This window comes from Canis lupus, chromosome 16, assembly GCF_003254725.2.
Source record: "Canis lupus dingo isolate Sandy chromosome 16, ASM325472v2, whole genome shotgun sequence".
Lineage (NCBI taxonomy): Eukaryota > Metazoa > Chordata > Mammalia > Carnivora > Canidae > Canis > Canis lupus.
In genome coordinates this window covers 20930143-20955704 of record NC_064258.1, presented here as the reverse complement: position 1 = coordinate 20955704, position 25562 = coordinate 20930143, and the positions used below count along the sequence as shown (strand labels likewise).

The window sequence follows — 25562 nt, the reverse complement described above, 5'->3', positions numbered from 1 at the left end:
GGCAGACTGTTTTTGTTTTTGTTTAAAACATTATTTTTCAACCAAGGCCTAGCTTCCCCACAGACAACATGAAAATATACTCTCATGTCACAGGTGAAAGCATCTTATCCACAAACATGAAAAAGGAAAGTCGCCAAAACCTTGAATGGGGAAATTATATCAGTTTAATATCATAAATGATATAAAATATTAACAGAATAGATCAAATTGAGATAAGCAGAACATGACCAGAGCAGCACGTGCCAAGAGAAAGAGTCATCTCAAGTTTAACACAATCAAGTGTATCTTTATGTGACTTTGTTCACAATCTTAAAAAGCCCATATCTACTTTCCTCCCTCTTACCACCCAAGCTTGCTTACTACAGTCCTACTTTGCATTTACTGCTATAAATTTAGAAATTCAAGTGAGCTTGCAGCATGATTTAACTTCCCATTGTGGAGGTAAATGTGAAAATGTAAACACCTGCCATTTACAGGGATTAAGGTGACATCCAATGCCCCTCTTACAGACGATAGCCCATCTTGAGAAAAGTAACTATAGAAATGCTGAAACCATACACTTCAGCCAAAACTATCCCTCCCCACCAGACCCCTCACGCAGCATATCTTAGCTAGACAGATATTTCACAAAACTTAAATGCATTATATCAGGCAAAAATGTCCTTATTAGAATAATTTTGTGGGACACCTGGGTGGCTCAGCGGTTGAGTGTCTGCCTTTGGCTCAGGGCATGATCCCGGGGTCCTGGGATCAAGTCCCACATCGGGCTCCCTGCAGGGAACCTGCTTCTCCCTATGCCTACATTTCTGCCTTTCTCTGTGTGTCTCTCATGAATAAATAAATAAAATCTAAAAAAAATTTATATTCAATATTCCATAATGATTGTCTCAAACAAAAAGCAGTTTACAGTTGATGTTTTCTGGGTTGGAGCCACTTAAATTCACTTCCTCCTCTTGTGAAGAACCCAGAGGGGCTGTCTGGGTGGAGGTCACAGCATAGGGCGCTGGCGAGGAGGGTGGGCAGGCTCCTCTCCTTCAGCTTACAGCAGCTGGAGGCTCTGTTCCTGAGGATGGCATGTGCCTCAGAGGGTCATGAGTATGTCACAGAAAAGCGTTCAGTGAGTGACTCGTGTGGCTCTCTGCCAGCTACACAAAAGGCCATCCACTGGTTTCCTCCATGGCTCCAGCAGGGGCCACAGAGGATAGGTGACAGAACCCGGGGCCCGGCTTCTGGTCACAGCCCATTGCTGGCCCTCCTGGTGATGTGGGCAGGGTGTCCCCATCACCCCCTACCTGCTGAGCTAGGCAGAACCTGCAGGTGATGCCTTCTCACCCACAGCACCCACCCAGGGCAGCGGCTTTCCATGATTTGCAGACCAGCATGGGTAGAGTTGGTATTTGTTAAGTGAAAAACACAAAACAAGTCAACTCTAGTCCAAACCGTGGTAAGAGCAGGAAGCCAACGAGACCGATGTGCGTTCCCTTCTCCGGTGTCACCAAGCCCAGAGCAGCTGCCAGGGCAGAGATGGGGCAGGCCCAACCTGGCCAGGTGCTCCCCAGAGTGAGAGGACAGTGAGGGCCGGCAGGGGCTCAGGGGCTCAGGTACCAGTCCCTGACACAGGTGCCTAACCATAGGGACCTGGACCTATATGTGCGTGTATTATTCTGTTTGTGGATACAGCTGAACACCTGTGTCCATACCCAAAACATTGAAGACCCACGAACAAGGTGTCCCGGGGCAGGACCACCATTTCCATCAGGCTGGGGTTTGGCTTTTCCTTAAAGTCATGATCATTTCTCAGCCGCACAGATGGGGATGGGCAGGGACACACAGACAGGGCCAGCCAGCACGGAGGTCTTTGTGGGAGGGAACACTCTGGAAGCGTTTCCTTGTCTGCTTCTGGTGATCACTACTGATAGACCAGGGTCCAGAAAAATGAAGATCCGTGCAGCTGGGGGTCAGGCTATCGGATTCCGTTGTTTTTGGTGTTGTTATTTTACCACTACAAGCTGTTTAACATTTTGCACACATCTGAGCAGTCCTGTATATTAAATACATCACACCCACTGGATTCAGAAAAGTGGGTCAATTATAAGACGGCTTCTGTGTAGACACGTTACCTACACCAGCTTTGGGGGAGTTGCTGGGATCTGGTCTACCCAGTGTCCTCCTTTTTCACAGTCAGCTCATAATTGCTGACAAGGCCACGTCCCCATATCAGTGTTCTTGCCACCCAGGCTCTGTACCCAGAATGAATATGTCACAAACACCTGTGAACCAAACAGCAAAATATGTGAAGAGCCTTTCCCACATTTGTGCATCTGGCTGGTCTGTGTCTTTCCTGGATCTGGAAAGAAGCAGCTTCCTAACTCATGCACTCGGGAGTGAGGGCTGTGACCTCTGTGGGCTGCAAGCATGTCCCAGGTCATGCCAGGGACCCGACGTTGCTGTAGGCAGCAATCCCTGACCCTCTGCTTTCCATTTCAGGCCTACATGGAGGACCACTTGAACAACAAGAACCGGCTAGAGAAGGAGTGGGAGGCACTGTGTGCCTACCAGGCCGAGCCCAACAGCTCGCTCGTGGCCCAGAGGGAGGAGAATGTGCCGAAGAACCGCTGCCCGGCGGTGCTGACCTGTACGTAGCCAGTGTGGGGCTCCTGGGCCATGGTGGGGTGGGAGATGGGGAGGTGGGTGCTGGGTAGGGCTGGGCTGTACCTTCCCATTCTCTCTTGTGTCTCTGCTGCTGTTCTCGTGGCTGTGAGGCTGTCCCCGGCCTAAAAATGGAATCAGTTTCTTCCGTAGTGGTCCAGTAGCACAGCCCAGGGTTGAGGATGTCGACATCCCAACCAACACTTGCTCTGTTTGCCATTACTGCATAATTTGAGAGTCATTTCTTAGTCTCATTGAGCCTCCTCTCTGCCTGTAATTGGGATCCCCCCCGTTGTCCTTGAGATCCTCAGGCCCTGAGGACAGCAAGCACAGCGCCTATCACACTGCGGGCACAACGTGGGTGGTGGTGGTAGCAGTGACCTTGCAGCCGCACGCTTATCCCAACACGCGTGTGGAGGACCCCCTCCCCAGCTGGGAATCACCACAGAAAGAGACACAGAATGACGCCAGTTCTTTAAAGCCTGAGGCCACCTGCATGGAGTAGGAGACAGGCTCATATCATGTGTGGTGTGTTCCATAAGCGACATCCAGATGGACAGGCCCACAGAGGATGCAAACAGACCAGCTCAGCCTGCACCTCCCCAGCCACCGGGGCTCCTTCCCCTCTCGTGTCGCTTAGTGATTAAACTCAGCAACCTCCGTTGTTCTAGCAGGTTCCAGGCCGGGCCTGCACTCTGATTAGTGCACAAGCCCACCCTGCAGAGAGGAAAGGGTTGTGAGCTGTGTTTATGACCCGAGTGCTGGACATCAACAGACACTCACCGAATGCTGACTGCATGAGCAGCAAACGTGCATGCGGAGTTCCCCCGTGGCCATCCTAGTGACTGCAGACAACACGTACTTGTGCATGCCTCGAACATCACTCCATGTTTGTTGTCGGCTGACAGCTTGGGGGGCACATCAAAGCCACGCTCTCTGCAAGATCGGGATCCACGGAGGGGAAGGGTGCCCCTCCCCTCCCGCTGTGTCCCACACACTGTGTCCAGGCCCTTCAGAGCTTGGTGCCCCCCCAGAGCCGGGGCACAAACCTTCTCCTGACCCCCCCCCCACCTGGCCCCGCAGAGGCCAAGATGGATGTTCTGACGGTAAATGGCGGGGATCTGATCCAAGTTTACAGGTCCACAAGATTAAAAGCTGGCCCCTTGTGTTGCCTTGGACACTAAGAGGCACTGCAGACCCTTGAAAGCTGAATGCATGTCTGGGCATGATTTTTTCTAACAGTTCAGTGGGGATTCAGGCCAGGGCCTCTGCTTTCATGAGATCTGGGGGTTTTCCCTGAAGAGCTTTGAAAACAAGAGCTTTTATATCTAGAAAAAAATAACAAAAACCTGCAGTTGACTGACATATTTATTAAGTACCTACTGTGTGCATGGGAGGGGGGCACTGACAGATGCTGGGCTGTGTGATGATCTAATGGGCCTGCAGATGACCTGGGCTGTGAGGGGGAGGCCTCCACCTGTGTCTTGAACACTTGCTGTTCAGGGCAGATGGATGCGCAGCAGGCTTCGCTGGCACATCTCCTTGGGTCGGTTGCATACGTGGACCATCAGGCGCCCTGTGGTTAAATGTTAAAATTTAGAGCCTCTCCCTCAACAGTGCAAATGCAGACCGCGGTGGCAGGTGCCCGCTGGCTAGGCCCTCAGTGACAGCAGAGCGTCCTGCCCCATGGCCCCAGGAGCCCTGACCCCCGCCCTTTGACCAGAGCCTCCTTCTCCTCCTCGTGGTGCTGGGGTGAGGTGGCCGGCACCCCCGCCGCAGTGGCCTGGCCCAGGGCTCCTCACCATCTGGGGTCGTGGAGGGACCCTTCTGCCGGTCCTGGAAGTCAGGGCTTCAGAAGCATTCTCGTGATGACCCCCAGGGACCCCTGTGCCCTCCACGCCTCCACCCTGTCCACTTGTAGGGGGAGCCTTCCCACGGATTTCAGCTGTGCCCCTTCCCAGGCGGGATGCAAGGGGGACGGCATGGACCTTCTTGGTCTCGCCAGGATCCACCGGAGGTCACTGCCTGCCCTTTCTGAAATCCTGCTTCCCGTGGTCAGGCGCTCACTCTGTGGTCCAGAAGCGGCTCTGTGGTGGACGTGCAAGGTGTTGAGAAGAGTGGGTTCCCTGTACCCCCGGCCCCCACAGGCCCGTGCTAATGTCCATCGGCACAGAATGTACTCCTCCCCGGTGTCCCCCTGCTGTTGCCGGGGGGGGGGGTCTGTGGGAGCCAGCTGCCCCTGCAGCTGCTTCCTGCGCTGAGACCCCCAGCTCCCCCATTGCCTGATATAATGGGGCCTTGGATGCATTGGGCCAGGACCTCCGTGGCCGGGCCTCCCGTCCTCCTGCTTCCATGCCTCCCCCTGCGAGGACGCGCTCCTGCAGTGGTTCCTCCACGCAGGAAAGTGCCTGCTTGAATCCACGATGCATGCCCATTGGCATCCACAGTCTACCAGCTGGACTCTCGGGGCTTCCCGCTGCCCCCGTGCCCACCTCAGATGCCTCTCCTGCCTCCTGGAGCTCAGCCCTGCAGGTCCTGTGGGAAACTCAAAAGGGGCCAGGACGTGGACCCTGCCAACCCGACAGCCTGGACCTCCCAGCTACTTCTCCCAAACTATCTCTTAAAGGAGAATTTATGAGGCGATTAACTGGCGCTGTGTCATCACAGAAGTTTAAAGAATCTCAGGCGCTTTCTAAATGTGTTTGAATTTTTAACAAGGATTATGCAATATTCTGCTCATCTGCTCTTTAAATTAAGAACAGGAATATGGTGCTATTTTGGTGCATCATCTTAAACAAAAAATACGTATATACATATATATTTTTTTTTTAATTTTGTGTGACAAAGACAAGACCAAGAAATAGGTGGAGACCCAGGAATACGTAGAGGGGAGAGCACAGAGCGAGCAGCTCAGGACGCAGAGATGTGGAGACAGAGTGAAGGACACCCCACACAGAGCTGCCCCAGTTTGGCTTTTTGGGGCTTTGTGCTAAGTGACCCCTGCTCAGCCTGGCAGCGGGGCCAGGCGGAGGTGAGGGCAGACCCCGAGAGCAGGGCAGCGGTAGGCTCAGCCACTCGTGAACACTGCCCCCTGAGCAGAGCAGGTGCTGCCCCTGCCCGGGGAGCCCGTGTGAGGCCTATGCCCCGAGCCCCTGGGGAGGCGGGCATCACCCCGCACTTCATAGATGACAACCCAGGGACTTAAACCCATGCCCGCTGCTGGGGTCCATGTGTGCTTGTGCCCTCACCCGGGTCGGAAAAAATGCGCAAAAATGTCAAACTTCCTCAGAGATGAATACCCCAAATTCACACATGACGCCAGAACTTTGAGCCCTGCTTCCCTTAGAACACACGGGAAGTCCTTTCCTTCCAAACAAGCCTTTGATTTACAAGGATTTTTCTCAATGAGTCTCTGCAGTCTCCCCATGGAGGAGGGACCTGGGTCAGCCAGGGACCCTGGTCTGCCGGTCACCAGGGGTCAAGGGATGCCTCCCGGGTCTGACATGGGACCTCTGCCCTCATGTGAAGGGCTCTGCACACACGTCACCCCGATGAGGAGGTTCCTGGGCCCAAGACACTCCTGCACTCCTGACACAGCAGCCGTTGTGAGTGTCAGAGCTGCGAGTCCGCTGGTGCGAACAGAAGATGACCGGCCAACCGCTGCATCACAGGCCAGAGGAGGCAGAAGTGGCTTTTTGGGGTTTGCAGCTTTGTCTTTAAGGAATGCCAGGAAGAGGCAGAAATGGCGTTTCAGGAGACAAGATGTGGTCCTGGCAGGGCCGTGTCCCGAGGGGCCTAGGAGGGGTGTTCCTCCCTGTCCCCACCTGCCCCAACTCCGCTGCCTCTGAGAACAGGGCGGCAGTGACCGTCGGCACCAGTGAACCCCTCAAAGCTCATTACTCGTTCCCTGGAGCAGAGCCCAGCCGCCCCCACGGCTCAGCGTTTGCCACCCAGTGCTGCATAAGGGCCCAGAGTCGGGGGGCCCAGGGCAGGTGCAGGGCCGGGGCCTTTGACGACGGCCGGCAGCTGGCCCAGCCTCCTCTGGACAAGCGCCATTTCCTGGGCCAGAGCGATGCGCCGTGGCTCCTCCGAGGGCCTAGGGCAGCAGGTGTGGGCTCGCATCACAGGCCACGAGGTTGGCTCATGTCTTCTGTCACCGGGTCCCCAAGCCCCACCCGTCCTTGCAGACGTGCTTTAGAGGCGCTCTGCATTCCTCTCTGGCAGCAGATCCTTGTTCAGAAACAGGAAGATTTTTCAACGTAGAAGCAACCCTGTCTCGGCTTTCTGCTGTCCACACATTTTATAAACGTTTACGTGTCTCTGAGTCATCTGTAAAAGCACCTCCGCAGGTCCACGAGGGGCGCTGCCCCACACAGGCCCCATTCATGCAGACGCAGGCCCATGCCGGGACGGCCGGTGGCTGTTTGTGCTGCTCCTCGAGTGCTCGCACAGCAGCCACGGGGGAACGAGCGGCAGACTCTGTCTTCACGAGCCTGGGGAGGCTCTGGTTGCATGTTCCCCATGGCAGGAGAAGAGCCAGAGCTGGAGAAGCTGAAGCAGCTTGCTCGGGGCCGGCCTCCTGACCCCCAGCCGACTGCGCAGCAGCCACACCGACCGGGGCGGTTCCTGTGGGCAGCCCTGCAGCCCTTTGCAAGCAAGGGACGTCACGGGCGTGGCAGGGTTTTCCTCCACACGCGTTGCTCTGGAAGTTCTGAAACGCTCAGGGAGAAATGACTGCAGGGTCCCTGACACACCACCACCCAGACTCCTGGCTGCCAGTCAGGACATGGCTGATTCTGCTCAACGTGTGTGTATCCTCTGTTTGTTTTTTTAGCTGAACTATTTCAAAGTTTTAGGCATCGTGACACTACGTAAAAATGTTAGTCTGCGCCTCCTAGGAGTGAGCGCGTTCTCCACCGTTACTGCAGCCCTGTTGTTACAACCAAGAACGTGAGCTGTAGCTCCCCGACAGCACCCGATCCCCGCCCATCTTCAGGGTCCCCGGCGTCCCGGGCACCTCCCAACGGCCATTTGTTTGTCTACCATGACCCGACCGAGGCTCATCACCTTTGGATTCTACACCTCCGTAGTCTCTTTGAAACAACCCCCGTTTGTTTCCTGATGTGACTTGTCCTGAAGGAAGCTGCTGTCCTACTGACCACATTCCCATTCCCGTGTCACAGATGGGCCTGTTGGGAGGCCAGCGGGAAGCTCACCTGCCAGGTGCAGGCCCGCTGTCCCCTGCCCACCCCCATTGTGGCCACACAGCCAAGGCGCAAGGCCCAGGGACACCGTGAGGTTGACAGCATCTGGGCCAGTCTCCACGTGGCTGCCGTGAACATGAGCAGTGAGCGTGCTCCTGTGTCCTTTCCTGGAAGTCGGGTGGTCAGTGAGTGGTGTCCACCCACCCCCTGCCAACCCTGCCCCCTTCTCTGTGCCTCCTGGTCGCAGCAGAACCATGATCCAACTCGTTTGGTCTACACTGCCTGTTACGATGCCTTTACTCACACCAGCAGAGGTTCTGTCCCCAGTGAGATCTTTAGGTTTTAAACAAACGCAGTGAAGAAGACTCTTTCTGTCACCAACCCACTGAAGACGTCAGCCTGCCTGATGCTGATCCTGTGAGGTTTGTGCCCGCATGTGCCCCCGTCCTGACGTGCGTCTGCACACAGCTCCCTCTCCTCAGTGCCTGGCTCTCCTCTCCATACTTGGGATATTGGTGGTTGTGCCTCGGAGTGTGATACTGAGGATTTCCGTCTCCCTGTGGCCGGGCTCCCTTCCAGAGCCCCTGGCACAAGGTTCTCTCATCTGCTTACAAGAAATGTCCAGCCAGTGTTTTCTTTCTTGGCAGCCTAACACTTTCAGAGAAGTTGGCCGCTCTGCACTCAAGGTCACCATCCATTTAGCAGATTTTTTTTCCTTATTAGAATTCAGTGCAGGTGAGAAGTGGCACCGGTGCCTGGTGGACTTCTAGAATGCAGGTGTCAGCAGGGAGTCTGGATTTAAAGCTGCACTTCCCCTTCCTAACCCCATGCTCCCCTCCTTCCTTCCCCCTCTGCTTCCCCCCACCTCTGCTCCTTATCCACGTCACTCCCATTGGCCTGGAGGGCCCCCATGCCCATGGCACAATGAGGTGTCCAGCAAACGGTGGCCTTCCTTCAGCTCAGAGGCTGACCTCACCCACACGGTGCCTTCTGAACAGGGTTAGGAGAGCATCACCCACCTGGCCACACGGTCCATAACAGGCGGGGGAACCTGGGATCACAGAGCCCATTTGCTTTCAGGAGAGGCCCTGAGTCTCCAATGGATTATATGTCAGTTTGCTGAGCGTAGCCAGCAGAGTAGTGGCCCCAAGATGCCCATGTTCCAGCCTCCCAGATGCTGTTACTGTGTCCTTGCGAGGGAGGGGGATTTACGTGGCAGACAGGACAAGGGTCTACTGATCAGTGGACATTGACTTAGGGCAGGGGTGCGTGCAGGAGGAAGGCCAAGGGGAGAGGCTGCAAGCCAGGAACATGGGCGCATCTCAGCCAGAGAAGGCAAGGAGGCACCTTCTCCCTGGACCCTCAGGACCAGCCTGCCTGCACCTCGATTAAAACTCACTTTAGGCTTCTGACTGCAGCCGTGTAATGAGTGACTGTCAGGTGTCTGCAGCCAGATGTACCTGGCCTGTCCATGCCTCTGCCCACCATGCTCTCCTCACCCAGCTGCCGTAGCTCCCACAGGGGACCGTGGAACCGTGTCTCTGTGCAGAGCTTGTGATGGACTTGAAGGAGCGGCCACACCACCTGCACAACTGTCTGCTGGCCCAGACAATGGCCTGGTCCCATCCTGAGGGGCTCTTCCAGGGTCTCAGGTGTAGATGGTCTGGGGGATAACTTTGTGCCTGACGGAGCGGTCACCTGCCGCAGTATCAGCTGAGCTCGGGCCTGCAGGGAGAACCCAGGCCGGTCCCTTGGGACGTGGAGGGCACCCCATCTCCCCAGTGAGCAGCATCCACCCAGACACAGTCTCATCCTGCCCAACATCCACCTGCTTTCCAGCAGCTCACTCTCCCTGGTGGCACTAGGCCAGCCACGGTGCTCCCGTGGGTGTGGGGTGCTGGCCACTCAGGCCCTGCTGCAGGGACAGAGGAAGCCACTCCTGCATCTGTTCCATGTTCCTCCGACCCCAGGGCCACACCCCTGGTCCCTCATAGAGGGCTTGTTCTGTGGGTCGTCTGGATGCTCCCCCCACTACCCGTCATGCTTTAATCTTCTGTGGTGCTTATCAGCAAGCTTCCTGCTGAGCCTTCTTCTTCCGCTTTCATAGAAGTGTCCTAGTTGGCAAGGCCTGGGGGTGATAATGTCTCAGTGTTACCAAGGTCAGGGGTCACTGTGCCAGCCCAGGTCCCCTTCTGGTGTCAGGACTATCCCTAGAGGATGACAGCTTGTGCCTGCCCCACCCTGGCCAGCACAGAGGCAGGTGGGATGGCCTGTGTTCTCAACAAAACACAGCTCTCTCGACTCTGAATACACGTGATCACCCATCGCCCACAGGCTGCAGGAGCCGCTCACTCTGCCACCTGTAGATTGTGCATTTCCTCAGCTCAGCCACATGTGTTCCTCGTGTGAGTAGATGTGAAATCTGTGTGCCCCGGTTGCTGGTCTCACCGGCTGTGCTGGGTGGTGTCTGTACTCTTGTAACTGCATGCAGACCGTCCCCGCCAGAAGCTGGCCTCTTCGCCTCCCTCCACATTGGTCTCCGTGCCTGACATGACACCCTGCATGGGTGCTGTGCACACGAGGCCCCATGACCAGCATGGGAAGGGCACTCACACAGCGCCCACTCCTCCCCTGGGACCCGGCTCACAGGCGCCGCAGATATCTGCTGACTGAGTGCTCCCAGCGAATCTTGATTCTTTCCTGCTGGCAGGACCCATCTTAATCATCCGGGTTCTTCTCTCAGAACCTGGGTCAGAGGAGGCGAGACAAGCCTGGTGCAGGGCAGGCCAGCCAGTCGTGAGGAAGCCAGAGCAGGAGGGAGACCCAACTCTAGGTGGGGGGGCCCGAACACTGTGAGACCACCGACCTCGGTGGAAACGATAGGCTTTGATTCTCAGTCCTGGAGTGGGATGCTCCAGCCTCTCTACTCAGCGTGCACACACATCATTGTCCTCCACATCTGTCTGTGTCCAAATTCCCTCTTCCTGTGAGGACACCAGACACCTCCACATGGGGTCCCATCTCAGGTACTGGGGGCAGGGATGCCAGTGTATCTTTTGTCATGGAGACCAGGGTTACACGGCTCAACTCTTGCCCACCAGGGCTGGATAGACAGCACCAGGCCATGGACACTGGAACCACTGGAGTCGGCTCCTGCTCATGCCATGCTCCGCACACCAGCCGTGCCCATTTGTGCCCCTTCCTCAAAGCTGTACAGTGGAGGGTGAGGCCAGCATGTGGTCGGAACTGCCTCCAGCATGGGTGTCCCGCTGTGCACCTCCTCATCCTCTGCACAGTTATTCACCTGCAGAGTATGCGGGCAGTCCTATTTGGGGATATCTCTGGGAGCTCTGCCAAGGTGTGAATGAAAGTGTTGAAGCCACGAGATGGGAGACTGGCCCTGGTGACCAGCCACTGCAGGCTGTTGGGGGACCCTCAGACGTCTTTCTGCTGCGTCTGGGGCCATGGGTGCCCACATGAGCCTCTGTGCCGGGTGACGGGCAGAGAGACAGAAGGGATTGCACTTTCACCAGCTCTGGATGCAGGAGGGTGCGGTGAGGCTGGGCCCCAAATGCAATACCATGTGCTGGTCCAAGGAGGTACCGAGCGGAGCCCTGTTGCTTTCTCTCCTGGAGGTTTGATGATCTCTGTCATTTGAGCTGAGAATGTCCAGCAGCTCACTGACTGAGGAAGGGAAGCCCATGGGGAGAAGCTTGAGCTGGCCCTTCCAGAGAGGACTTAGGCTTCAGAGCAAGCATGTGTCCTAATCTCACTGTGGTCTTCAGCTTCCCAGAGCTATGGAGGGTCCCACTGTCTGTGAAGCCACTAGGTCCTGAAGCAAACAGTACAGAAATGTATGGCTTTGCTCTGCTATGACGAGTCCCAATCAGCGAGGACCGTCAAGTGTGTAGACAGCGAGGATCATTAGAGCAACCTCAACAGCTGGTAGACTGATGGGAGCGGAGAGCTCCAGGCTACGTGCCTGCAGGACACCAAACCACCTGTGGACCCATGAAGTCAGAGAATGGTGGTCGCAGACACCACTGAGCTTCTTTCTCTGAAGTTAAAGACTCGGAACTCTGACCCCGCAGCACAGAGCGCCAGTGGGTCACTCACCACACCATCAAAGTAAAGGAAACAGCATCCAGCCAGCCTGAGAGAGGGTCAAGACCCCTGGAAAGCCCCATGAGGACATTAGCAAAGCGCTCAGGTGAAGATTTCCCTCGTGCGGAGCCCATGTCCTCCAGAGACCCACGCACACCCGATCCGTAGGCACTCAGCGTCCAGGAACTCATCTGCCGTGGGGTAAAGATTGCTGACCCATATCCATCAATTCACGTGGCTTGAATGATGTAACCAGGATGCCTAAAACAACACCACCCTTCGTGTTACCAGACACAGTAGGGACAAAGGAAGCCTCCATGCTCCGTCCTTGGGTTTCGGGGGATGTATTCCAGATGACGGCACATGTGGGGACGTGCCCACTCGTGGTTCAGCCACAGCCATCTAGAAGCATCCAGTCTATCTTCTCGTGTCCTTTGTCCCACTGATAATCAAGAAGAAATTCTAGAACTTGTGTCTTCTGTTGGCATTTATGAAAATCCTTTCATATTCACTGATGACACAGCGTACCATAAATAAATTTTGCCAATTTAACTGACTTTTGCTCAGTGAGGTATGTGTCCAGCAGTCGTCTTGAACTTATGCCACATTACAGTGCACGCAGCATCATGGCAACCCCGCAGGCCAGAGACCCTTAGCCTACATTTTGGATGACACCTCTGACACTTCCAAATATTGAATAATTTACCCAAATACCACCTGGCTAGCAGGTGGCAGCGTTGAGATTCAAGCCCCGGGTTCTTAGCTACTGGCTGCATGGCCTTTGCCGAGACCATCAGTGGGTCTTCCCGGGACTTGGTTTCTTCGATCTAAAAGGGGGACACGGCCCCTGTTCTGAATGCACAGCATTCCAGGAAGAAAGAAGATGTGTGAAACTACTTGTAGGGCATGTGGAGTGCTGGAGGAGCTTGGAATGTCGCCCTCAAACAAGGGGTTGAGGAAAGGACCCTGCACCACACTGCCGCATAATCCAATAAGTTTCTTCCTGGTGGGTGTTTTTCTGCTCCCCCCACCCCTGGTGACACTCACAGTCATGGCTCTCACAAGAGATGACTCCATCTGAGGCCCGGATGCAGACAGGAAGATTCCAATTTTCCATTTCCCGGCTTCCCAGCAAAGTCTCCAAGGCCCTGAAGGACACACACCCTCTTCAGCTGAAGTTCAAGCACCCAGGTGTCTGCAAACCCTGGCTGTGTGGCTGGGGCATTGTCATTTGCTGCCAAGGCAGGCGTGTGTGTTCACACTGGCCGTCCCAAGGAACAGCACTTAGTCTGCTGGGCACAGGCAAGGGAGAGGAGAGTTTGCTCCCGAGCCCCACCCCACCCTTACCTCTAACCTGCTCCGACGACCTTGAGTGAACCTGCAATCCTGCCAGGCCACCCTGCCCACCCTTTGCCTTACAAAGACTCAATCTGACATCAGCTCGTTGGCTTCCGTATCAGCTTTTGTGAAAAAGATGAACAGGACAAGTGAACCACAAAACAGTTGAGAGTTGCCCACCCCATGGAAACACCCCCTGGGCCGTCCCTGCCATGTGAATGTTGCTCTGCCACGCTCCGACCCTTCCAATGCCACTCTAGGTGTTTCAGATGGAAGTTCAGATGGCCCAATATTAAAAACAAAAGAAGTTCACTGTTAATTTTGAAATCGGCGTGTTGCCACAAAATCAAGGGCGTAATGGGAAGGCAGCAGAACTCTGCAGCTCTGGAAGCCCTTGTCCTAGGCCTGCAGGACATGAGCTTCAAGGATAGCTGTCCTCACAGCCAGGCTCAGGTGCTCCAACAGCCCATCCCCTCAGCCGCCAGAGTGCCAAGCTCTGAGTGCCAAGCAAAAATGTTAGATTGCGTTTTTTTTTTTTTTTTTTTTTTTTTTTTTAGATTGCGTTTTTATTTCACCAAGATGCCCAAATTTGTAAAGTGTTTTCTTAATTTTCTGACTAGGAAAGTCAACTGGCTCTTGTTCTCTTGGCCAGGTGCTTTCAGGCCAGGCAGTGCCATCCATCCCCTTGGAGGTAGAGGGTGCCCAGCAGCCCCCAAGCCTGCACCTGTCCAACGGGGTGATGTTGGCACCATCTCGGCGTGCCCCTGAAGCCAGAGGCTGGTGGCTGCAGTCCTTCCTCCCGATACACCTGCCGTCCCTTGGCCAGTGACTGTTCTTTGTGAAAGGTTCTCTGACAGTCAGGATGGGTCCCCATTGCCACTCTCGGCAGTGCCTGAAGTTGGCTGTGCTGACCATATTCCATGGAGCAGGGCCCCTGGGAGGCCATCTGGAACCCTCTGGAAGCAGCCAGAAGCTCTGCTTTTTTTATTCCAGAATTCTGTGTAGGCCGCAACAGTAGACCTGGTGCATCCTGCTAGAAGGCAACTGCTTCTGAGCAGCACATCATGGTTCCCATCTTGAGGTATGCATAAGGACCCCGCCATGGAACTGGGCTTCCTGAACTTCATTTGGGGTAGTGTGATGGGGTCCCAGCTCATTCCACTCACCGGACAACAGGCCAGTAGGCCAAGAGGCAGGGTGTTGGGGTAAGGAAAGCTGCAGACCAAGATGACAGCCTGGCGTCCTGAAGAACCCTCCAGCCTCAGTACAGATGCCGACATGGGAAGGGGGAGGGCTGGAGTCGAGTGACCGATGACTGCAGACATCCAGGAGTCAGAATGGGTCCGGGGAGGACGGTGAAACTTCTTTGTCCTTGGTCGCCTCATCTCTGGGAAGAGGAATCCAGCTGCGATGCTCCTGTGACTTGGATGGGGCAGCTGCCTTCCATACTTCCACATCTCCTTGGGGGAACATGGGTCTCGGGTAGGGGCGGTTTGCCCGAGTCTCAGCAGAAGCCCTTCCATGGCTAGCATGCCGGTGTGCAGGGCTGAGCCAAAGTTTCCAGGCTACCGGTCACAGCAACAAGGGAGCCGGGGGCAACGTGGAACCAGGTGCATGGAGCTCTCCCGGTACGTTTGGTAGCATTTGTGACGTGTGGGGATGTCAGAGTTGACCAACTTTTCTGGTAAATCTTATTTCAATTTCCAGCCACTGGAAATTGTGCCAATTTTCACTGCCTGAGCAGTAGGATTCTGTATCACTATTGACGCCTTAGGGGAAGGCCTCGGCAGCTGCCATTGTGATTTCTGAGTGTTTGCACTGCCTTTGGGTGGGGTGGACATGCGTATATGAGCACCTGTGTGCTCCTGCTCGTCTCTGGGTGCTTCTCCTCTACTGGAGAAAGCTAACGTCGGTATCCCACTAAGACCGACAGGATGATGTCCAGGCCAGTGGACTCACCCAAGTTTCCAAGCCCCACAGTTGTTAAAAAAAAAAAAAAATTAAAATCTCCTAGAGAAATGGAAGAAACCTGAGGCACAGCCATGTCCCCATGACTTCCTGCCCCTGCTGCCCAAGCTGCTCTCAGGTGGGGGCCTAGAAGCGGATGCTCTGCTAAGATGTGGGTTGGGGGCGAGACACGACCCCGTGCTTCCCTGGCTCCTGAGGCTCCAGCCAGCTTGTCTTCAGTGTCTCAGAAGAAAAGAAATGGGTATTGTGTGTGGCGCCCAAAGGCAGGGACCAGAGCAGAGGGCAGAGTTGAGCGTGCTGCCATGTTTGGTGGCCCTTGGTTCCCAGCTGCACCTCACAGAGGACAGAGACAGTGACCGCAGCCCCAGAGACAATGGGAAGAAGGAGGGGCTGTCAGGGCATCCCCCACCCCACCCCGAGCCTGTCAGCAGGAGGAACCAGCACCGCCCTGCTCCCCGCACCCCTCCTCAACGTCCCTCAGGATGCGGCTTAGAAAGTTCCTGAAGATAGGCAAAGTCACTGTCCACGGGGAGGTGGTTGTTCCAGAACCAGAATTAAGAATAATTCCTGTGTCAAACTCCAAGCTTTGACAGCCCCACTCCCTTCACCCCCACCAATGCATCCAGTCGCCACCTCAGTTGAGCCGTCATGCATGTTGGAGGCACGTGGGTGCGGAGCCTCCCCCCTGCACCATCTCTCTTCCTTCTTTAGCTACTTTGTCTTTTTCTCCTGTTTTCCCCCGAATAGTCCTATAATCTCCTGATTTGACCATTTCCAGAGCACATGAGTGTATGTGGAGAACAGTTGCCTGATATCTTAATACTCATGCATTTGCTATATGCCTCCACACGTGTCTGCTGGTTACAGGGAAATCCTAAATAAAATACTGCAGAAATGGGATGCTTGTGTGGCTTAGCATTTAAGCGTCTGCCTTTGGCTCAGGGCGTAATCCTGGAGTCCAGGGATCAAGTCCCACATTCGGCTCCCCGCAGAGAGCCTACTTCTCCCTCTGCCTGTGTCTCTGCCTCTCTCTGTGTCTCTTATGAATAAATACATAAATCTTTTAAAAAAATAAAATAAAATACTGTAGAGGAACGCCTGATCCTGGTTTGAGGATTCTGTGTAAGAAAAACATAACAATACCTCAATTCTGCAGGTGAAACCTATGCGCCCTGTTGCTCCACCCGTCACGGGGAAGGAGCTGGATGGAGGATGGAAGGGCAGGGACAGAGTCCCGGGCAGGGCCACTGGGGTCACAGCGGGCAGCCCTCGAAGCGTATTCAACACCTGCTGTTTCCCTGAGTGGCCCCTCGTGGACACAGGCCTGTATGCAGATCTAACTTTATGCCTTTGGGGTTGCTTGCAGATGATCACTCCAGGGTCCTGCTGAAGTCAGAGAACAGCCACAGCAGCTCAGACTATATCAACGCCAGCCCCATCGTGAGTACCTTCTGGCGGGGCCTGCTCCTGGGGCCACGAGCCCGGGGGATCTCAGCAGGTGACTGGGCTCAACTGGAGGGTTAGTCTCAACTAGGCAACTAGTGAACCGGGTAATTAGTCTTAACCAGGTGACCAGCTTCAAGCAGCTGGCCTGGGCTGGGTCCTCCCCAGGTGGGAGCAGCCCTAGGTCCGCTGGCTTGAGGGGCCCAGCCATGGCTGCAGCTGGTTTACTGCTGTTTTACTGACTGGAACCCGTGACTTTTAGGAAAATCTGTGGTGGGTTGCATTCCTGTTTTCTAGACCCACTGGTTCCTTATGTATTCAGGAGAAATGGAAGAAATGAGACCCAAACTGTGCCCTTGTTAAAGACCTGGAGGGTCCAAGGCAGAGTGCATAGGCCAGTCCCCAGGGGTGTTTCCAGGCAGGCCTTCCTGTCAAGACAAGCAGCAGCCATGCACAGGACCATGCCTCCTGGGGCCGGGCTTTCTGTTTCTGAGAACAGAGCGCCCGGGAGGAGACCCCATGACCCCCAGGCACTGGCTTCCAGAGAGTCCCCTGCAGCCCACACCTGGAGCAGTGTCCCCTGTCATGAACCCCACGGGAGAGCAATAGGAGGGAAAGTCAGAGCACCCTGACAGTGACCAATCCCATCTCCAAGGTCAGACCCAGGCGCCAGCCTGGCTCTTCCACGTGGAGCAAGAATGATTGTACATGGAATGAGCGTCCATCCACGGGATGAGTGTGTTAAGGAGCATGGTTGGTGGCAGAGACTTTGGGAGCTGGTGGGGCTTCTGCAGGAGGCTGACGTGCCCCCACCCCCTCCACACCCTGTAAAGTGTGTATGTCAACCCTGGTCATCAGAGAAGTGTCAGGATGTCTCACCAAATCTCAAGTTTGCATGTGGTAGAGCCAGGTGTGGAGGGTTCCAGCCCTGGGAGCTTGCTGGGGGCACGTGGGGGGCTGGGTAAGGCAGTGAGTCATACCCCGCAGTGCCCCAACAACCCCACCTGCCCCAGAGCAGGCTTTCTGTGAGAACATCCGCCACCTAATCTCAAGCAGCTGCTGCTGCTGCTACTAGAACATTCCTGTAGCCACTGGTTAGATTTGTATCAGGTGTGTTCTTAGGAGTCCCTATGCCAGGGTCGGATCCCTTCTCCCAGCCCCTCCCATGCACAGCGAGAACACAGTAGCATCCTCACTGCCAGAAACTGGGTTAAGGGCTGGTCGGCTGCCCCCTCCACACTCCCTGAGCCCAGAGCTCAGCTCCTGCAGTGATTTTTAAGGAGTGGCTCCATTAGGTCCAGCGTAGGAAACCCCAAGGGCCAGTCCCATCTGTGTTCCCGAAGCTCTCATCCAGAGCCGCCCTGTCTTTCTCAATAAATGCCCTGCTGTGCTTAGTATTTTTCCATTAATTCTGATTCAGAAATCAAGCCAAAGCCTCATTCCATGGGTAGGGCATCGTCTCTGGTGAGGCGGGGAACTGTACGTGCCTCAATGGGGTCCCCACGGGGCCGTGGTGATGGCTTGCAGATCAGCCCAGAGAGCCATGCCCTCCTACTGGCGGCCTCATCTCAGGCACGAACCATGTGACAGGGCTGGGAAGGGAAGCAAAGCAATTATTTTCAAGTGTAAAAGATGAACGTCCAGGGCTGGGGCATGCCCACCCCACCCCCCATTCATGGGCTCTAGCTTCCTGCTGTCGGTCACCCCCAGCTGCAATGCAACATCAGTGCGGGAGCCGCGTCCTCCCCGGGGGCCATTCAGCAGTGAGGGTGCTCCAGAACCTTCTGCCATCCCTGCCACCCTTCCCTTACGGGAAACGCAGGATGGCGCCCCCCACCCCGACCCCACCGGGCAGGCACTCGGTCCGGAGGCGCTGCCAGGGAAGAGAAGAGATTTAAGGCAACCTTTCTTTCCCCTTCATTCATGCCACGATTCTCTTTTCCTAATTTGGGTTGTGAGGATGAACCGCGGTACATCCTCTTTCTGAAATAACCGAAGGTGCCGTGATAACAAGCTTCCTAGCAGCATTCCCAATGCAAAGCTAACAATTATAGCCCAAGAAGACCCTGGCTGCATGGAATAAAACTACAATAATTACATCTGTCATATTTGTACAAGGTCCTCATTAAATTCCAGGGAAGTCATCCAGTGGTAAATAACGTGCAGTCTTTGCTTTGAGAGCAAAGGTCACCAAAGTAAATGGGAATTCTGTTTTCCTGCACAGCATGTGTGTGGGGCAGCCCATCAGCACCGCCCAGGCCTGCAGCCTGGCTGTTCCTGAGGATGCATCCAGGCACCCCAAGCAGCACATAAATGTCCTTGCCAGGGACAGGCCTGAGATGCCCCCACCCCTTGAAACCACACTTCTCCTTCATTCCTCTGTTTATGGAGGGAGGGGAAAAAATGGTTTGACATTTTAATTCAGAATGTGGGTAGGTGTACGTGGGCTCCTCACGAAAGGGTGACCGGTTAGATGTCCCGAATATCAGGAGAAATTGGCCAAATATGGGGGCCAGCTTTCTGGTTCTCAGGAAGTATTTGCAAGCAGGCATCTATGTGTGTGTGTTACATTCTGTAATTTACTTAAATCTCAATTCAGAAGAAAATATGAAAATAGCTTCAGCTCCTAAGTCAGCCTCTTTTGCTGTCGATTACGGAAGCCACCGTTTCTCAGTAAATTCCTATAGGAAGACTGGACATCTAGAAAATAACTTGTAACTTGAAACCTCTGGCTGATAGTCACTTGTTTTTAAGAAAACGTTTGGTGAAATTTGCTCTAAATGTCAGAAAAGGCAGGTGCAGGGGCAGGCAGATAGGACGAGAGAAGGAAAACATGCACGTTTACTCCCTGAGATTTCAGAGTAAGAGCATGTGTGCCCCTCCCGGGGTCACAGTCATGGCGAGGCCATCGGGCTGGACAGAGCTGCTCTCCCCGCAGGACATGGCAGCAGCCCACCTGCTTCTCTGCCGAGCTCTTTAAGCCTCAGGACGCAGGTCCCTGGTCTTGACATGATGAATGCTCAAGTTTAAAAACCTTTTTTTCTTTGTACTACTGGGGAAATCATTGCTGAGTGTTTTTGTTTTTGTTTTTAAGATTTTATTTATTCATGAAACACAGAGACAGACACAGGCAGAGGGAGAAGCAGGCTCCATGCAGGGAGCCCGATGTGGGACTTGATCCCAGGACCCGGGGTCATGCTCTGAGCCCAAGGCAGATGCTCAACCACTGAGCCACCCAGGTGTCCCTATTGCTGAGTTTTTAATGCAGTTCAGAGTTTCTAAAAACCACTCATACCTATTTAATAAATGCCATTCGCAACTTAGAGCAAACGGCTAGGTGTGAGGTGTTATGTCGGTGCGTTTAAACATTGACAGGAACACCCTTTTCCCATACCCTGCCACATAAGAACCAGCCAGCCACAGGGACATGGGATTCGACACCAACAGGTTCCCTTTTTCTGAGGGAAAAACAAACAAACAAACAAACACAGTAAAAGCAAAATTGTGTCTTCACCATACTTGGGACCCGGCACCCTGTGGCCTGGCATGACACGTGGTCCCATGGGGAGGGTCCTGTCTGACGCAGTTCCCCAGGGCGAGGCGTGGACCCACATGGGCTTTCACGGAGAGCCTCAGGGTTACACACTCCCACGGGCATACAGATGAGTGTGCACATATCTGCACATGGAATCTCAGAGCCAGCAGGCCCCAGAGGTCCTGCAACTGTCCCGCCACCCACCCCGCTCCACCCTACAGGCACTGGGTCTGAGGACCAGCGACAGGAGTTTATGTTTGGGAATGTAAGGGAAGTGCAAGTAAAGAGCATTGTACGCAGAACAGGAAAGCCATTGGGGGTGGGGAGAGAGGCAGCCTGGGGCTCTGGGAGCTGCAGCCCCATGTTCCCCGCCCAGGGTCCATGTGCTGGGGTCCCGGGCCGGGGTTCCTGGTGGAACAGGTGGTGTTGGTAGAAACTTAGCTCATTGCCTTTCATTACACTCATCTTGCCTTGGAAATCTTAACCATAAAGCCTCTGTTCATTTAGTTAAATATATGCTTTACTTTTTTCCGGCCGAAGATTGCACCAAACAGCGAGAGGGCCACGTGCACCGAGTGCTTCCGCCCAGAGTTATTTTCTGTTCAACAGAGTGTGCACAGGATGGAATAATTCTAATTGTCTTTGAATCATTGTTAAATTGATGACACTTTGGCTGCTCTGTGATCGTTAAGGTATCTACTGCCCCACACGTGGCCGCCGGGGGCTGCAGCCGAGGGGGCTGGGAGGGCGGCAGCCTTGCCTGGGCTCCAACGGGCGCACGCAGCTGAGACCCCCCCACACTAGGCTGCCTTGTCTTACCCTCCCAAAGGCCTGCTCATGTTTTTACTATTAATCACATATTTCTCAGCTTGAAAGCGACTAAGTGTGCTGCTATGAACACACTAACGATTTTCAAATGTGGTGCTCTCTAGATTGCTCTGGGCGAGAAAGAAGAAAACCAGATTTGAAAAGGAGGTGGGGTTTTTGCTCTTTATGCAGAATTGTTTGCTAGAAAGAGATGGGGTTGTTGTAAATAGCTGTCGCCCCCAAATGCGTATTTTGAAAAATCAAAACTCCCTTCTTTCTGCTAAGCTTTTTCTCCTGAAACATTTTAATTGGGGCTTTCAGCCAGAGTAACGTAATTTTACCTGTATTGTGTTTGTTGTGGTGCATTTGGAAGCGAGGTCCAGTTTTAATTGGGAATCACTAAATTGGAGACAGAGAAAGCATTTCCCTCCTCCCCTCACCAGCCAGCGTCCCACCGTTGTCATGTGGGAGTGACTTAGATGCTCTTCCCATAATGTGCGTAATTATAAGGTGCGATGCGCACCCTTTTATGCTGACAGCCATCCTCTCGGGAAGTGCTGGTGGGACACTCGCGTTCCAGAGACGGTGCCTCTTTCGGGCTGCTCCCCGAGGCGGTGCAGGGCCATGTGGTTTAGGTGGCTGCGGGGCGCACAGCCCGTGTCCTCGTGTGTCACCGTAACACCACACATGGTTGAAACCCTCTCCTCTTTCACTGTATTGGGAAATGTGTTCTCCACAAGTGTCTTTAATAAGTACAGAGCGTCTTACACCTTTAATCAAGACCTGCTAGCAGCAGAGTGGATTCCGGCGCCAGATGGGAAGGAATCTGGTCTGACAGGTGGGCAGCTGCCTGGCACCTGGGGGGAGGGTCCCGGGTGGGGTTCCTGCATGAGGCCCCATCTGCCCATCTGGGATGGGTTCTGCGGTCTGTCCAGGCTGCCCAATAGGGATGAGATGCTGACGCCCCTGCACTCCGGACCACGGTGGGGCCGTGCGGGGCAGCGCCCTCCATCTCACGGCTCTCAGACCGCACTTCCACCCTACTGCCGTGTCCAGGGTCTGTCCCTGGGCCCATTTTCCTTCTTTTCCCTGCTTAGACGGTCTTTGCGTTGAATGTTGTAATTAAGGTGTTTAAGGCCAGCTCCTGTGAGGCTCGCAGGCTGCTTGTAATCAACCAGCCAGGAAACCCACAACCACGTGCTGCCTTTGGTGCATTGTTGGCCCCTTGCCCAGCACAGTGGCCCCAGAATCAGGTGCGACCTGCTGGAAGGTGGGCGCATCTCCCCTGGAGTGCCCGCACACCACGTTTGCAGACCCCGGGTGACCCGGCAAGCCAGCGCCCCTTTCCGGGTAATAGAAACAAGCTCCCGCATGAGAGGAGCTAACTCTTCGTGGGAGGCGGAATGCACTCGTTCATTAATTCTTCCAGGAGCCCGAAGGGTGGTTCAGGGGCCTGGACCCTGACCAGAGAGAGCCAAGGTTGCATCTGTCCCAGAGGTCCTGTGGATTTGAACCCTGCACGTGGCCTATAGTGGGCGTGCAGGCTGCTCACACTGGCAGGCAGCTGGGGTCAAGGTTCATAGCTAGAGTGGAGGCCACTCATGCTGGCAGGTGCCCTGAGTAGAGGCCTGTGGCCAAGATGGAGCCATGTCCAGAGGGAAGGTTGCTCATGCTGGCCTGTGGCGTGGGGGAGGCCAGTGGCTGGGGTGGAGGCCACTCATGCTGGCTGTAGCTGAGCGCTCTACAGCCGCTGACCCCAAAGAAGCAGACCCCTGGTGGCACCCTGCCCTGTGCACCCGCACCCGGCCTCGGCCCAGCCTATTGGTTTACTGGCATCTGGTCTCTTCAGTGGCCTGGTCTCCATCTTGGCTTGTGCTGCCTCTGCCACTCCAGTATCAGGGATAAAGAAGGCTCGCCAGTGCGGTCACAGGGCTCCAGGTGCAGGGCCCCCGGGGCCCTGCCTCAAAGCCCAGCTCCGTTGGAACCCCAAGGGAGAGCAGGAAGGCCAGCCTGCCCTTCTCACGCCCACAGGCCTCTCTCTGGTGCTGACATGGCTGGCACTTGGCATATGCGACATGCCACCTCCACTTCCTCCATAGCCCCTGCTTTCTTTCCTGGTTTTTACTAGTTTTTAAGCTGATCTTTGTGCCTATCATCTAATCCCTACAGATGGATCACGACCCTAGGAATCCTGCCTACATTGCAACCCAGGGCCCACTGCCTGCTACCGTCACCGACTTCTGGCAGGTGAGTCTTTTGTAATCAAAACTTTTTCTGAAAATGGGATCTTGATAAATTGATCGTGAGTAAGGCCATGGGTTCAATGGTGTAAATTTAAACTTGTTTATAGGTGGTGCTCATCAGATGTTACAACCTCAGGATGTATGGGAGTCCTTTAATGTTTTTTATTATCAGTCTCTTGTTTTTCAAAACTGGAGTATGAACGTTCCCTCCGAGACATTGAATGCTCTAGAGACTCTTGCTTTTCTAACCACTGTACAATTTTCTTTCATGAAACGTAAAGAAGTGGTGTTAATAAGCGTTTAAGTGATTGTATTACATTCAAATGTGTCCTTATCTGTTGTTCTCTCCTATGAGGGGAGAGAACAGTGCTCACGTTAGTTTCTGTTCCTTGTCGATGCTCTTTAATGCATTCAAAAGGCCAAGCGAGTGTGTTTTGTCTGGCACAGTCCTGGTCGCCTGGACCGAGGCTGGGACGCCAAGAGCGTGAGCCACTAGGTGCACAACTGGGAGAGGGAGAGGCCTCCCTTCCTGCCCCCGCATCCTCCTCAGGCTTCAGCCATGCTACAGGGCCAAGCGGGAATGGGCTTTGAAGGTGGCACGGTTGCACACTTGCCCCCATGTGTCAGGCACGCCGCTGGGCTTCCGCCCAGAAGAGCCAGCAGGGGACAAGGCTGAGAGAGCAGCAAAAGGTAGGGTGGGGCACCTGTTAGGCCCAGGACAGCCAGCCCTGCACCCATGGCCATGCAGACAGAGCACCTGTCAGGCCCAAGATAGCCAACCCCACACCCATGGCCACGGGGTGAGGCATAAAGCCCAGGTGGTTCCAGATCCCCAGTGGTGATGTCAGTATCTGGTGTGGCAGCTCTGAGAGTAAATGCCTCACCCGGCTGAAGGTGCTCCCCTGCTTCCCATTCCCCAACTTGCCAATCAGGCCTCTGAAGCCTCTCCACCCATGGGAGGGCAAGTGTTCCTGTCTCCACCGTGCGGACGGCCTGAGCAGGGAGGAGGGGGGTCCAGAGACGTCGGGAAGGGCTCCGAGACCATCTAAGTATGTCGACGCATGCATACAGGACAAGCAGAAACCAAGGTTGGGGCACATCTGCCCAGCCCCTGGCTCTTCCTCATGGCCTTGACACTCCCGAAAAAGAAAAAAAAAAAAAAAAAAAAAAACGAACCTCAGCGTTACGTTGTCCAGACCTGTGATGGTGGCTCAGAGCCCTTCAACTCTGGCATTAGAGCCATGTGGGGACGGGCTGTCCCACTACCCTCAAGGCACCGACTTTCCTCTGTCACACCCAGCAGGTTGTCCCTCCCAGCCCGGGGAGCTCAGCACCCCTGGGCCATCTGTTCACGTAGGACCTTCGTGCTGAGGTTCTCCAGACACTTGCAGGAGCCCACCGAGAGACCCCGCTGCGTACTCTGCCACTCACTTGTGCTTCCCTGGCCTCTGACACTCAGGAGGAAAGGACACAGAGGGCTCCAAGCTGTGTGGCAGAGCAGGGGAGACCCACAGGATTCCAGCTGGCCATCACACGGCAGGCACTTCTCCCGGCTGTTGGGGCCAGCCATCACCTTGCACGCATGGGGCTCTCTAGGGCACTCAAACACTGGACAGTGGAACGGTTGCTCATATCCACCAACGCCAACTGCAGACCAGGTCCATGTTGAGGACTGTGTGTGTTTTGACAGTCTTTGCCGTTGCAAGACATCGAGGCTTATGCTTTGCCCAACGCCATGTGGTTTGCGAGTGCAACGGCTGCAATGCTTTTCTTGCCACTTGTTATGGACGGATGTGGCTGTTGGGGTGAGTCATCGGGTCAGGGTCTGCGGTCCATAAGGTGGCCTCCTGAGGGTCTGGAGGTCTGATGTCGAGGGGCACACGTCCATGGGTGCAAGAAGCCATCTTTAAGTGAAGTAAGGTGAGAAAAATGACCAAGCGCAGGACATCAGGAGCCACTGCCGGCATTGGTCACGCTGCCCTGGAAGGATACCACGGGCATCCTTCCACGTGGCAGCAAGTGTCCCGGGACAAGAAGGCTTTGCGGGCAACAGCCTCGCCCTCCTGGGTTATCATACACAACAGCACATCGGGGCTGCTGAGGAGTCCCATCGGAACTTTGTCTCATCCAAATGCCCTTGACCCAGACGCCACAGCCTTGAGGAATGCGGGGCACGACCTCTCCCGGCTGCGTGCCGTAACCACAGGAGGCCAGCAGCCTGAGATTCAGGCATGGGCCGAGGGGCTCCACCCAGAGGCTACGCGGGAGAGC

At 54.8% G+C, this 25562-nt stretch overlaps 1 protein-coding gene across 4 annotated transcripts in view; it reads left to right on the top strand.

Annotated features, from left to right (window-relative positions):
- PTPRN2 (protein tyrosine phosphatase receptor type N2) overlaps nt 1-25562 on the top strand; it is a 725828-nt gene that overhangs the window by 659425 nt on the left and 40841 nt on the right. For all 4 annotated transcript variants that reach the window (XM_049095287.1, XM_049095286.1, XM_025449397.3 and 1 more), the window contains 3 exons: nt 2488-2635; nt 16630-16703; nt 23218-23295. In XM_049095287.1, the coding sequence (XP_048951244.1) occupies nt 2488-2635; nt 16630-16703; nt 23218-23295 (300 nt within the window). The remainder of the gene's footprint in view (nt 1-2487; nt 2636-16629; nt 16704-23217; nt 23296-25562) is intronic.